The sequence below is a fragment of the Scomber scombrus genome, chromosome 5, assembly GCF_963691925.1.
Source record: "Scomber scombrus chromosome 5, fScoSco1.1, whole genome shotgun sequence".
NCBI lineage: Eukaryota > Metazoa > Chordata > Actinopteri > Scombriformes > Scombridae > Scomber > Scomber scombrus.
Window position 1 is genome coordinate 10459787 of NC_084974.1, and position 14354 is coordinate 10474140.

The window sequence follows — 14354 nt, forward strand, 5'->3', positions numbered from 1 at the left end:
AGACTTCTACTCTGCATGGTTATCTTGCTTTCAGCGAGAAGATATTTAAGTTCGAAGGTAAAACACACCAGCCACATTTATCATGTCTCATTTGTGTCTGAGTCTAAACTAATTTAGATGTTAAAGTCTAGAAAATGCTCCTTCAAGTCATGCAGCACAGTTACATCTACTGTCTCCAGCAGTATCACCTATGTGCTTGGCAAGCGCACATGAAGAATGACGCATGACTCGAAGCAGCTTCTGGGAACAAACCTGGGTCATATTTCTTGATCAATAGTCTTTTTCCCAACTGCACCTGGCTTAGCAGCACTTCCCAAGAAACCCTAACCCCCACCCGCCAAAAAAAATGTTTCTGTTACTTATATGATGTCAGACAATGGGGGGAAAAAAAGCACATACAAAAACAACCAAAGATAAATCTATGGAGATCCCGTGTTCACAATAATTATGATGATGCTGATTTGTGCCGTCACAAAGCATTTCCAAGAGCCTTTGAAGACAACCAAATACATCTTAAAAAGCTGTCAAAAGCCCTTATTATTTAATGTGAGCTTGCACTCCAGATGACAAATCATATCCACTGAAAACGAGATTTGAAAAGGATCAAAGAATTAATGGTTTGGCGAAAAAAATAATGACATGAATAATGAAAGCCCTCCGTACAACTAGAGATTTGCCTGCAGATTCTGCGCCTTTTCTATTTTGTATTTGTAGATGGAGGCGACTGAAACTAGTTGAACTGGACAGACACAAATAGGCCCCATTTGCACTGTCATTTCAAATGTCTTGATAAAATCCAGACGCTTTTGTTTACACTTATTGCATATTGTCCCTTCGGCTAGATCAAATCACAGTTGGTCCGTCGCTCGTGCAAAGTGTGGTGGTAATGCACCTGAAGCTATTTGGTAACTGCCAAAAACCCCAGAAGAATATGCTGTGCACTTCAGCAGTTAAAGTTAAATAAACTACCATAGACACATGAATGACTCTTATTCTGACTGTAGTCCAAAATCAGTGCACCTTCTCAGTGACCGGAATCATTGAAGCTGCGTTTTTCCTGTAGGTTTAATGAAAGAGCGAGGCAGTTGATTTCAGTGTAATTTTAGTCTAACTTAAATCTATTTCCACAGAGTGCTTCCTGCAATGCTTGCATATACATCTAATGCATTCATACCTTTTAAACATCTGGTATTAGAGCAATCAGGTATTAGACAGACCCAAGACACACAGCAACAGATCTTTTGGGTTTGCTGGGTTTTAGGCTAATAATAAAATCACATTTGTTTTGGCATCTATTCATTCTCTTTTCCTTTATATGCTTCCATTTGACTCCAGTCAGTTTTATCTAGTCCAACTCAGTCCACTCCACATCTCTCACTACCTCACAACTGCTTCTCTCTCTCTGCCTCCCTCAGTTTGGGTTGTTTTAGTCATTAGCTGACATGCTGATACCATCTCAGACACCTGTTCTCTCCTTCCAATGCTGCTTCTCCTCATTCTCTCTCTGCCTCTCTCTCTTCCCCTCCTTTTCTCTCTCTGCCTCCTTTCCTCTTATCTGCTCGACAGGTCTGGAGAGAACAAATTAGACCTACTAAATTAAGCCACACACACACGCAGCTCCAGTCTAGCTGAAGCGGAGCCGTGTGTGAAACAGGGAAAGACACAAACGTACGCATGAGCACTTTGAGAAATGGGTAAAACTGATCAAATAGGGTGATTAGCCTCAAAAATTGGATTCTGCTTTAAAAGGACAGAGGTGTGATTACTTGACATGCAGAGAAATAACAAAGCAGGGTAGAGAGAGAAGACAGAGAAAAGTAATTGGAAGTTGTTTGTGGTTTATGCAGTGGTGGAAAGCAAGTATATTTACCCAAAGTATATTTTGTTTAATTGCCATTGTTGTTATTCTGTTGAAAAGTCGTGAAGCTGCTTTGCTATATTTTTGATTCAGGTCATTTAAAGGTCTCATTTGGCTCAAACATACAATTTATTGCAGTGAAATTCCTCTGTGTTCTTCTGTGCTCCTTGTTTGCATATTGCCATAGCAACATAAGACACATGAATTTGTTGTGGTGTGAGGCTTTGAGGTCACGCGCATTGCTGCGATCATCTCAATGTTTTATTTGCTGGAGACGCCTCTGCAATCCTGTTGTCTGATTTAATTAGAAAAAAATGTGAATATGCAATGGTAATTTGTTTGGCTTTTATTTGATACTAAGTGCTATCTTAAATATTTAAATATAATCACTGCCTGAATCGTGTTCAAAAAGCAATAATGTTTTAGCGGCTATAACTTTCAATTATCAATTCATCTGTGGGTTATTTTCTCGATAGTGCAAATACTTCTTTTGTCTATAAAATATCAGAAAATTGTAAAAAAAAAAGTCAATTGCTGTTTCCCAAAGTTCAAGATACATACTAAAATATCTTAATTTATCACCAACAACCCAAAGATATTCACATTTAATAAGTTGGAACCAGATAATTTGAACATTTCTTTAAAAAAAGACTCAAAATAATTAATCAGTTATACAAAATGTGTCTGGTGAACAATTAAGGTCTGTTGGGCAATTCATTTTCTGTCAATCAACTTATTGATCATCGACTAATCATTGCTGCTCTCTAGGTTTGGCATCCTGACTAGAGATCAAAAGTTTATAACATATTAGTTAAGGCTGGTGAAAGATTGTGATTTTGGTTGAATGTTAATAATAATATTCTTCGTGCCTCAAGTCATTGCAGACTTTTTCTGTACTAAAATGAGATCCTGATCTTTTTATTAAATATGACCAATGCCTCAACAAAACCCTTAAAAAATTAAATAATAATGCTGAAAAAACTCAAAATTGTCAGATACATTCATTAACAACATTCCCTCATTATGTTACTAGAAAATATCTGTCTTCCATTAAGTTTCCTTCAAAACATATTTGTTGTTGCTAATTAATTATACATAAATGAATGTCAAGAAGACAGGGTTGATGCTACAAAGCCCAAATGAGGTTTTGTTGGTTATGTGTTGAGCTTTTAGTGCAGCTTGTGAGGAGAGTTTTCAGTTTTCCCAGTAGCTTTTATATGAAAATGATTGCATAAAAGCAAATTATCATCTGCAAACATAGTATTTATCTCTCTGTCTGTCTTGCCCTTTATTCTATCTGTACTCATACGTTTTTTTCTTCTTTTTTTCCTCTCAGATAATAAGCGATTCCAGTAATTCAACCCCATCTGTGATGCCATGTCTTCTCCCCTCTCCTTCTCCTCTGCACTCATGAAAGAGGAAACCATTGAACATCTTTAAATGCCTTTCTGTTTCTCTGCTGCTCTGTCTCTTCCCCTTTCCCCTCTGATTATAGGGCGGGTGAACATCTTCAAATCAGAGTCCCTCTCTTTCTTCTTTCCTCTTTCTGACAGAATGACAAAGCTAATCTCCTTATCCGTTCATTTGACAGCCTTTAAGAGAACACTTTTTCATCTTCCCTCCCTCCCTTCTGCCCTCCTTCCCCTATCCCTCCATCTCTCCTTTACTGTCAAGTAGATGTGTGAGAATAGAATAGTTGGCTAATACATTTTGACATTTTATGGACAGTGCTATGGGGCTGTAAATGAATATTCTAAATCTGATTATATCATTGAATCATAAAAACAAACAAACAAAAAAAACGACATTTAATTGTGAAAATTAAGATTCAATTATGGAAAAAAAGCAGCACTAAACCAGCTGTCTGCGTCATGTTCTTGTCTAGGCTTGTACTGCTACACTGCATGAAAGACAGGAGTCACACACACAACGTCACTTTCATCGACTGAAAAATTAAATGTACGTCAAGTTGAAATGATGGAATAATTCAACATTCAAGTGATAACGATGTCAGACAATTCACAACCTAACTCGGCCTCAGAGAGAGAGAGGGATTTCACACTCTGAGCAATCTAAAAAGTTGCGTTTGGAAATAGTTTGGATTTTGGTGACCAGTATGAATATTACCTAACCTATATAAAACATATCAATTACGTATCATTCATTTCATCTCACTCGGAGAGGCAGCGTGTTCTCAGTTAACACTCCAGCACCAAACACGGCACAAAGAGAGAGAAAGAGTCCACAGCCTTTAAATGCATACATGTTCATGTTGAAATAAATATACCTATACAACTAGTCATGTATTGGTTTGCCCTTTTATGGACATAATGTACAAAAACAGATATTTGATGCTGTCAACATTATAACACAATTTTGCTGAGTTACCAAGGAAACATTATGTGTTTAGAAATGTTAAAGATATTGTTGAAAGAAAACCTTAACGCAGTGACAGAGGGGAAAATACTTCTGCCCACTTGACTGACATGGACTGATAGAATTAAAGTAAACAAATAAAAACAGGGATTAAAGCTTGTGATTGAATGTTGTGTAATGTATTGGTTATAGTTTTAAAAAAGAATAACACATGAAAAAATAAAAAAAACAATACAGCTTCTCAAGTCCCAGCTTAAAAAACTAAAGTAGTGCAGCCATGAAAGATATTCTTACTGAAATACACTAGTTTGAAAGTCATACTGAGTGTCATGAAAAAAAGGGGAATTTGCGTCTATGTAAAAAATCTATAGATTATATATCACCCCCCATCATCCTCTCGTTATCCTTCATTGTCAACTGGAGGTGAAAGAGTGAAAAAATCCTTTTACCTGGAGTATTGCAGTGTTACTCAAACTGAGCCTCATGACAAAAAATATAATGAAAACTTTAAGCTGTGTCCCAAATAACAGCTCATGATTCGTCGTCAGGTGTGTGTGTGTTATAGTGTGTGTGTTGTAGTGTAAGTGTGTATGTCTCTCACCAGCAGCGAGTAGTAGATTTTGAATCCAGGCTTTGCAACAAAGTAATCATCAGACTTGAAGGTGACTCTGAGCATGTTGGTTTTGGAGTTGAGGCTAGGCGGTGCCTTCTGCCCACACCAACGACCCCAAATTATAGTGCTGGTCTCCGATTGGTCCTCCACTTCAACAAAGTCATACCTGGTGTGAGAGACGGAGATGGAGACAGAGAGGCAGATGAAGGTGTGGGAGGAAAGAACGAGGAAAAAAAGATGATAAATATTGAAAGTGACAAAATACAAAAAAGGTGAGATTTTGACACTGAAGAAAAACATGAACAGATTTATGTCTCACAAGTGAAAAAGCTGATCAAGTTAACTGCTCAACTGAGATCTATGGACGCAGTGACATATTTAAAAAAAAAAAAAAAAAATCAAATTGCACAGGAAACTGATGACTGATTATACACATCACCCAATCCAGACTGGCCAAATGTTTTTGAGTAGACCCAAACTGTCCACTGTAAATTCATGGCAGTTTACAGATAACTTTAATGTTCCATGCTTACAGTAGTTATGCACAGACAGTTTTTCTGAGAAATTTGTTCATCAGCTTTCTTGCCATGAGTTTGATCGATATTAATGTCCGTCCTTTAAGTATTAGGCAGTAAGACTGGCTCGGCCCAAAGGTAAGAAAATGAGTTCTGCTGAAGTTTATAATTGACATGTTACAGCATGTTATGGGAAGATACTGATCCTGGCCAAGAAATAGTTCTGCACATTCTCTACACTTCTCATGTCATTTTTACACGTTGTTTTTTTGTAAAGGTTAAGCACATAAGCTTGAAGTGTGAATTGGTGACTATTGGATGTGCTAGTTCTCCAGATTTTGTTAGCATTTAACAGAGCCAGGCTAGCTGTTTCCCTCTGTTCTCTCTTTGTGCTAAAGCTAAGCTAACTGGCTGTTTGCTCCAGCATCGCAGGAGATGTTGATTTTCTCATCAAACTCTTGGCAAGGAAGCAAATAAGCATATTTCCCAAATATGTCAAAATGGGTTTATAAAATGTTTGACTTTAATTTTTGTTTATAAAACTATTGTGTTTATTTTAACTTGTCTGATAGCCTGACTGCTCAGACTTCTTGCCACATCAGACTTGGGCCATTTCCATATCTCCATGAACATTTTGGTGAGTGCTGTGTTATTGTAATTTCCCTTAAAGAAATAATGTAATGCTTCTGATACTAAAGTACCATTTAAGTTTTATGGTCTCAGGACAAATTTGAGGGTTACTACTACTTCACTTCCAGAGTCCTGAATGTTTCAACAATCAATGCCCCAGTCAATTAGTAAGACCATCTATCAAACACACACACACACACACACACACACACACACACACACACACACACACACACACACACACACACACACACACACACACACACACACACACACACACACACACACACACACAAAGTCAATGTGACATACAAGATTTGAAGAACCAAGCAAAGCTCTTTCTTCCTCTTCTTACCTTTCTAAATCTCTCTCCTCCCCCTCTTTTCCCCACGCTGCTCCCCCTTGTCTTTTCAGCAAAGTGCTTACAAAGACAGCTGAGTTGCATGTGGGGATTAAAACGTCTATTTTCTCCCTTCAACCCTCAAGGACAAACTTCTTCTACTTCTTGCCAAGAATGCATGCTTCAACTATCCATCTCTCTCACAGTGATACCATCCCCCCCAACTTTTATAATTATTTTCTAATACATCATTTAAAATCATAGCTTACTGTTGATGTGCCAATGTGCATATGTTATCAAATCATTGTTTATGTGTCTAACTGTTACTTTCCTGACTTTTCTACTTTACAGTCCCTGCTATTACTCTGTACCTCTATCCTTCTTTCCCATATTTCAGTTATTGTCCTTCTCTCATTTTGTCTTTTTTCTGAAGGTGTTTTATGTCATCCTGCTCTAATCTCTTCTCTTCTTGTCTTTTTCTCTAAATCCCATCATTCCCCTCTACATCTATCCCTCTTTCTGTACCTCTGTACCTCTGTCTTTCCTGTTTTACCTGCACGCTCCGTTCTCAGGCTCCTCCAGGCCAAAGTGTCCGTCAAACTCCAGGTGTATTTGGCTTCCTGGCGGTGACAGCAGTTTCCATGACAACAGCAGGTTGCGGGGGTAAGCGTTGGGGTAGCGTGGGCTGTGGATGACTCCACCCAACGGTGTTACCGTGATGTTTTCCTCTTTGCGGTACAAGTCTGTGGTGAGGCGATTGCTGTCTGTTAGTGGTTACAACTAATCAGTTAGTTAGTCCAGTAATAAATGGACACAAGCAAAGCAGCTTGTTCACATGCACATGATATGCAAATCCACATGCAAAAACACCAAATGGACTTTAATGGATGTTGACACAGAGACTGAAGCAGACACACAAACACAGACGAACAATGCATACAAAGATTTTCCAAAACAAAGAGTAGAAGTACAGATGGTTGAGAAAAGAATCATACAGCTGGCTACCAAGCTGAGAATACACATTACGTCCAATCTTCCAAAGTGCTTGTTCTGTATGTGCAAGGGTCTGTTGAACATGTTTTTGATCCATAAATCCATAAATATCCATAAATATGTTTGTGTCTTTCCTTACTCACACCAGCTTTTATTTTATATTTCTTATGCATGAATGGAAAAAAGGGGTCAACAGAAAAAAACCCATTCACATTCGTATTGAGTCATGAATATGGACAGCTAATTTGAAGAACAAATAGCCCTCTGGAAATTTTGAACTGACAGTTCACAAAATACATTTGGAGTCATTAGAAATCATTCCCTGCTGACCACAAATATTCACACTCTATAGCAAACACTATAGCTACAGAGCAAGTTAATTGTAGAGCTGCAATGCTTAGTGAATATATTGTTATTTGATCGACAGAAAACTAATTGGCAACTATTTTGATAAATGAACAAAAAAAGAGATCATTAGCTGGTTCTAGCCTCTAAAATAACTATAATGTGATGTGATTAATATATAATATAATCAATGAATCTATCAATGATGAAAATAAGTGGCTCTTATAATTGGCAACTATTTTGACAGTCAATTAATTGTTTTTTTTGTTGTTATTTTTCAAGCAAAAATGCCAAACATTCAGCTTAAATGTGAGGATTTGAGACTTTTTAATAATACATGATGGTAAACTCAAAGTCAGTTCTGGACTGTTACTTAAATAAAACAAGCAATTTGAGCATATCAACATGAACTATTTGAAACAGTGACAGGTACTTTTCAATATTTTCTAACTTAATAATCAAGAAACTGATCGATAGTAAAAAAAATAATTGTCAGTTGCAGCTCTTATTAATACTTTTGTCTTATAGTACTCTAACCAGCAGCTGTTGAGATCTCATTTTGGATTAACTGATGCATAGCCTGAAATCGCCACTGTCAGTCTTGCACAAGTATGCACATATGCTATACACACATACAAACATACACACACTCTTTCTAAAATGAGATATGCACAATATACAACATAACATCTACCACCAACCACCTAAAGACTGTGCAAAAAGAAAATTAAAAATAAATTATATCGGAGCTTTATTACTACTTTGTTAGCTTTATTACTTTACTGACTTCTTTAACAAACAGTGGTACAAATAGTACTTTCTAAAATAGCATGTAAAGCATAATAATTGCTCATGAACATCATAATCATACCCACTGAATGTTTAATCCTGGTGTTCATATTGCGCGACAAAATGTAATTAATTGTCCTCATCATTTTACACAAACACACACACACACACACACACACACACACACACACACACACACACACACACACACACACACACACACACACACACACACACACACACACACATACACACATACACACATACACACATACACACAAAGACTCAGAAGGTCAGACTGTGTGCTGAAGTAGGCTGACATGGCTGTTTTTTTCTGAAAGGTGTGTGGTTTTTGCAAGGAAGAGAGAGCTGAATGCATAATCAAGGCACTATACTCTCCACCCCAGGGAGATGATGATGAAGCTTTGGCCTTCTCCTCCACCTCTTCACTGCAAGCCCCCATCACCCCCCCCCCCCCCCCGCCGTCCCATCCCTTCTTTCCCTCTCTTTACAATTCTCTTCTTTGCTTCAGTTAATGATCCTGCCTCATCAGTCATTCAGCGTTCTTCTGTAGTCACACTGTACCGCAAAATCCGACTTCAGCAATTAACACTGTACCTAAGTGTGTGTGTGTGTGTGTGTGTGTGTGTGTGTGTGTGTGTGTGTGTGTGTGTGTGTGTGTGTGTGTTTGTGTGTGTGTGTGTGTGTGTGTGTGTGTGTGTGTGTGTGTGTGTGTGTGTGTGTGTGTGTGTGTGTGTGTGTGTGTGTGTGTGTGTGTGTGTGCACATTTGTATGCGTGGGTGGGTGTCTGTGTGTGTGTCAGGGCAGAGTTTGTTTGTAGTAGGATTCTTGCTCTGCTGATCAGAGGCCTGACTGTGTGGGTCCTTTCACTCATAAAAGTGCTTATGTGTCAGGAATTTACACCCACTAAGGTTGCTGGGGAATGGAGCTCTGTGTGATGTCTGTACTTTTCTGTACTATTTTCATTAGGGAATTTGTGTTTATGTGTATGTGTCTGTTATCATTTCTCTGTAATAGTAGACTTCACTTGACAACATGACACAACAGCTATAAAGACAGATAGATGTTATAACAGCGGCATACACAAAAAGCACAGTGCAGATACTCAAAATCTACACCAGAACACTGACACTGAGACGATTTCTTATCTCTGTCCCTCTGTACATCATGAACTTGTAAATTGCAGCAAAGCTTTGACAGATCCACATTAATATGGCTTTGGCTTTCTCTCAATTGGCTGGACAGGGAAGTAAGTGAGCTAATGCGAAGTATGGAAGTCATGTGAGTTGATCAATGAACATGGCTCACTCGATAAACCTTACAAAACTTTTCAAAATTAAGCCCAAGAGGAAATAAATAGACTCAACAACTTCCAACATTATCCGTGACAAACAAGAAACAGCAAAAAGAAACATACTACGTGTAAAGCTGTTATATGCCCGTTGCCAAAAACAGTAAAAGACCTCGCACAAATGGTACACTACCAGCCTTTAAGCCTAATGAATTGTGACTATAATACTGGCAAAAACATTGACTCATATGAAAGAGTTAGTTCTCACCTTAATCTATACAGATCAAGTGGATTTCATCCCAGGCCATCTTGCCTCAAACAACATGTGGCGGCTCATTCATGTATTACTGAGGGCAAGCTGGCTTTAGCTCAGCACTTGGTGCAGAAAGGCATTTGATAGCATCAAATACTTTTTAAAAAGTTGGCTTCTGTCCAAATTCATTCGTTGGGTTAAGGCCCTTTATTGTGCCCCACATTCAGTTGGGATTAATGGGCTAATTTAAGTTTTTCCTCTTCAACGTGAAGTAAGGCAAGAGGACCCTCTCAGTCCCCTACTTTTCATCATTCACTCTTGAGCCTTTAGCCTGTGGGATCTATGCTAGAATGGATATAGATAGCCATAACCTACATGGATATATTTATAAATTGAAGATGTATGCAGATGACATATCACCCCTAAGCAGACCAGTTCTCATATCAATCAATACCATTGGAGGATTTTCAGAGTATAAGATTAACTGGAATAAAGGTGAGGCAATACCTCTGTATTCCCATAAAGGTCTGATCTCAGTAATATGCCTTTTTGGTGGCAAATGAATGGAATGAAATATTTAGGAATCAATATTACATCCCCCGTAAGCAAAATATTCAGTCTGAAATGTCTGTGCAGTGAAGGATGATATTAATAGATGGACAGCTTTACCACTATCTCTATGGGGCAGAGCTGAATTTTAGAAAATGAACATATTACCAAGGCTTACATACTGTAAAATAATTTCTTCTATTGCTCTTAAGTTTCCTGACAGTTGGTTCGAACACATACGTTCCCTATTCACTAATAAACCCAGAAGTGCATAGACAAAATTAATTATACCAAGAACTAGATTTCTAGGAGGTTCAGATGTGTTTAACTACTATGTCTAATATAATACAAGGTGTCCATTGTCATAGGAACCAAGGTACGAACTATGCCATGGCTTTCAGGGGGGTCACATTTTTTAATCAAGGGGGTTGATGATATTGTGCCTCCATGGTTAAACTGTGATGGCAACAAAATCATGCATAGCGGTATCTTTATTAAAGTGGGTTAGTGATGAATCACCCTCATGCATGAATCATACATCAATAATAGCCTAATTTTACACATCATCCAAGATGTAAAAGATACAGAAAATATAAATGCATGGCAAAAAATCATGTATTCAGGGGAGCTCAAGTCTTGTCAAAATAAGTCAATTTTCCCCTGGCTCCCCTATAGTTCACACCCTGCAAGGAACATTATCAAGTGGGCAGTCGGGAGTGGCTGAAGAAATCAATTCAGGCCCAATATAAGGATATAACCCTGGCATCACTTGGATGCTTGTACTTCCATTCAGGTAGCTTAGGATCATGACCATAATACATCACTTACCACCTCACACTGGGCCTCTATGTGGACATTAGGAATACATTTAGGTACAAGATCATTCAAAGTAACATTCTCTGTAAAGCATATATAACTCCTAATTGTGGTAGCCACGGTGCATTAATGAATTTGTTATGGGACTGTCCTGTTGTGAAATCTTTGTTGTTAGAGGTGCATGCCCTGATGTGAGAGATTTTAGATGTTGATCTTCCCCTAAATCCTACTGTATGGATTTTGAGTAAAACACCTGATAATATAACTTGTCCCATGAATGATTACCTTTGGGCATTGTGCTGCATTTCACTTCAGCAACTGATGGAAGGAGGGGGAAACCAGCCTTCCTCCCAAGGGAGTCATGACTGGAGGGTTACCTAGACCTGATTAACATGTAAAGAGCAGCCTGTCTACTGAAAGACTTTGATAAGGGCCTGAGAGGGCACTGCAACATTGTCATGAGAACCTGGACCTGAAGGTTAAATGCATGTGGCTATGTGCATATATATGTCTGTGTCTATAAACTAAATGTAATGAGCATGAGCACAGGTGTGAGTGTGAGTGTGAGTGTGAGTGTGTGCGTGTGCGTGTGCGTGTGCGTGTGTGCGTGTGCGTGTGCGTGTGTGTGTGTGGATGTGCGCATGCCAATTTTCTCAAGCAGCACCAAGCTCTTTTGGATGCTGTTCCTCAGTCACACCACTGACCCTACTATAAATCATGCAGTGATGTCAATGACACCAATGCAAATTAATGCAAATGATACAATGATAAGCACAAGAGATTTCAGTTAAGGATCCAATTCTTAGAAGTGACAGCGCTGGAAACTGATGGGAGTATTTCGTCTGCCTGTGATTTTGGTTAAAGGGCTGAAATGAAATCAGGGTTGAGCAGCAACCAGGGGCATTCGACACATAACATATGTTGGGGGCTCAGAGGGATAGAAGTGCTGTCTTCAAGTATTAGGACACTGACACATTTTTCCTGGCTTTTTTAGCTCTGCGCTACAACATGTTCGACTTGAAATGAAACAGCGACTATGCTGACTTTCAGCTCTCAAAGTGTTGGAGATTTTAATGTAATGTGTTCAATATATTTTGGTTCCCTGAAATGGAATTTATAAAAACACTTCAAACAAACTCAAATTAAAACTGAAAGTTAGCACTTCAATCTCATAGTCAGTCTATAAAAATCGAATATGATATACAAATATAAAATCACGTCGTCTCCGGATGAGCAATGGATGAATGAAATATATATTAAATTATGAGAGGCTATTATTACAAGGCTTACCTATGTATGTAACAATATATTCTTCTAGTAAATCACCTTCAAATATGTTACCAAATAGAGTTTCACTTTAATTTGTCGCGCTCCCTTGCCCACAGTAACTACCACTGCTGCTCTGGTGCTTGACGTTCCAGCATCTAGTTTGTATCTCTTATTGTTGGAAGTGACAAAAAGCATCAGAGAAACTGAGACACAATCTATTTCTCTATCTACTTGCAGTTCTTACTGCATAAAGCTGAAGATTAAATTTTAAAAAATCCATATGGGCTTTGTATGTGTCTATTTTCCCACTGGGACGGAGCAGACAGAATCTCAATTGAAAGCATTGTTGCAGGTGAGAGTGATTGAACATGTTTAAAGGCGTGGGCATGAGTGGGGTGGTGAGGATTGAATAAACTGTCCCATGCAGATCTCTTACTTTAGGTGAATACTGAGTATAAATGAACTGCAACTAATTTTAAGTTTCCAGAAGCTGAGTCACAGCTGACTTCTCCTCACTTAATTGACAACATCAACAAACTATGAAACAAACTACAGTGGTAGGATGTCATTACTTTTTTTTCTCATTACCCTAAATGTCAACTTCTTAAACACATCTGTACACATTCCAGCCAAAATCTGATGCACAACATGTGAGCAGACAAAGTGAACAAGACATGGAAAAACCTTAGCAACAATCTTAGACACCAAGGCTACAGAATGGACAGCCATGTCTAAAAATAGGTGTAACTAACTTTGCTGTGGTTGTATCATTTAGCTTTTTTTTTTAAAGGACCTGTGTTCCTAACCAGTCACATAACACTTATCTCTTCCAATCTTGACAGAAAGTATAAGTTATGTAATCTCAAGAAACAAGATGATGTCAAAAGTGCTGATAATATCACTGACAGTCTGACTCACACTCCTCGATTTAAACACAATTATACATTTACACACTCATGCACAATGTCTCACACTGGCAATTAAGCTTTCAGACTCCTGATCTGACACTTAAATAACTGTGACAATGGTGCTGCGTGACTGTGTGGTGTGGCCTGTGTGTGTGTGCGTGGTGTTAATGAAAGTATGTTTGTGAATATGCCAAGTTCTGAGGAAAAGTTCTTGATTGAATGTGTGTATTTGCATGGATGCATGTCTGCCAGGATGTATGTGGGTAAATTCTCACTAATTAAACTTGGCTCTCCCACCTCCAGTGCCAGGGTGTGATGTTCTTCATGGCTCTGAGATCTATTTCTGATCCAAGTACCAATCACACTCCAATCACCCAGCAACGATTTTGCATCAAAGATCTACAAAATAGCTCTATGGAAACGGCACCGAAGTCACGAGAAAAGAACTTATCATGAAGATGTAAAACTTTGCATTTCTTTCTCTATTAAAGAATATTGTTTGTGGCGAAGTCCCACGTGGACAAAGACTTTCCTGATCTTAAACTTCACTCTCTATTCTGTGCAAACCAAACAGTATTATTTTTACTGAGTGACAGTTTGCATTTGATACATTCTCACTCAGAGACACACTCCCATAGGACATTACCTATAACAAGGCAACCCCATTTCCTACATCTTCCATCCCCTGTCTAACATATCATGTCTGACTTTCATCTTCTCAAAGTGAATTCTCATAAGCCCCAACACTAGCTAAGAGGACACACATACTCTACGTAACACATGCACTT

At 38.4% G+C, this 14354-nt stretch overlaps 1 protein-coding gene across 1 annotated transcript in view; it reads right to left on the reverse strand.

Moving 5' to 3' along the window:
* pdgfd (platelet derived growth factor d) overlaps positions 1 to 14354 on the reverse strand; it is a 53327-nt gene that overhangs the window by 17705 nt on the left and 21268 nt on the right. The window contains exons 2-3 of the mRNA XM_062419533.1: positions 6886 to 7075; positions 4836 to 5013 (exon numbers count right to left, since the gene is read on the reverse strand). Of these exons, the coding sequence (XP_062275517.1) occupies positions 4836 to 5013; positions 6886 to 7075 (368 nt within the window). The remainder of the gene's footprint in view (positions 1 to 4835; positions 5014 to 6885; positions 7076 to 14354) is intronic.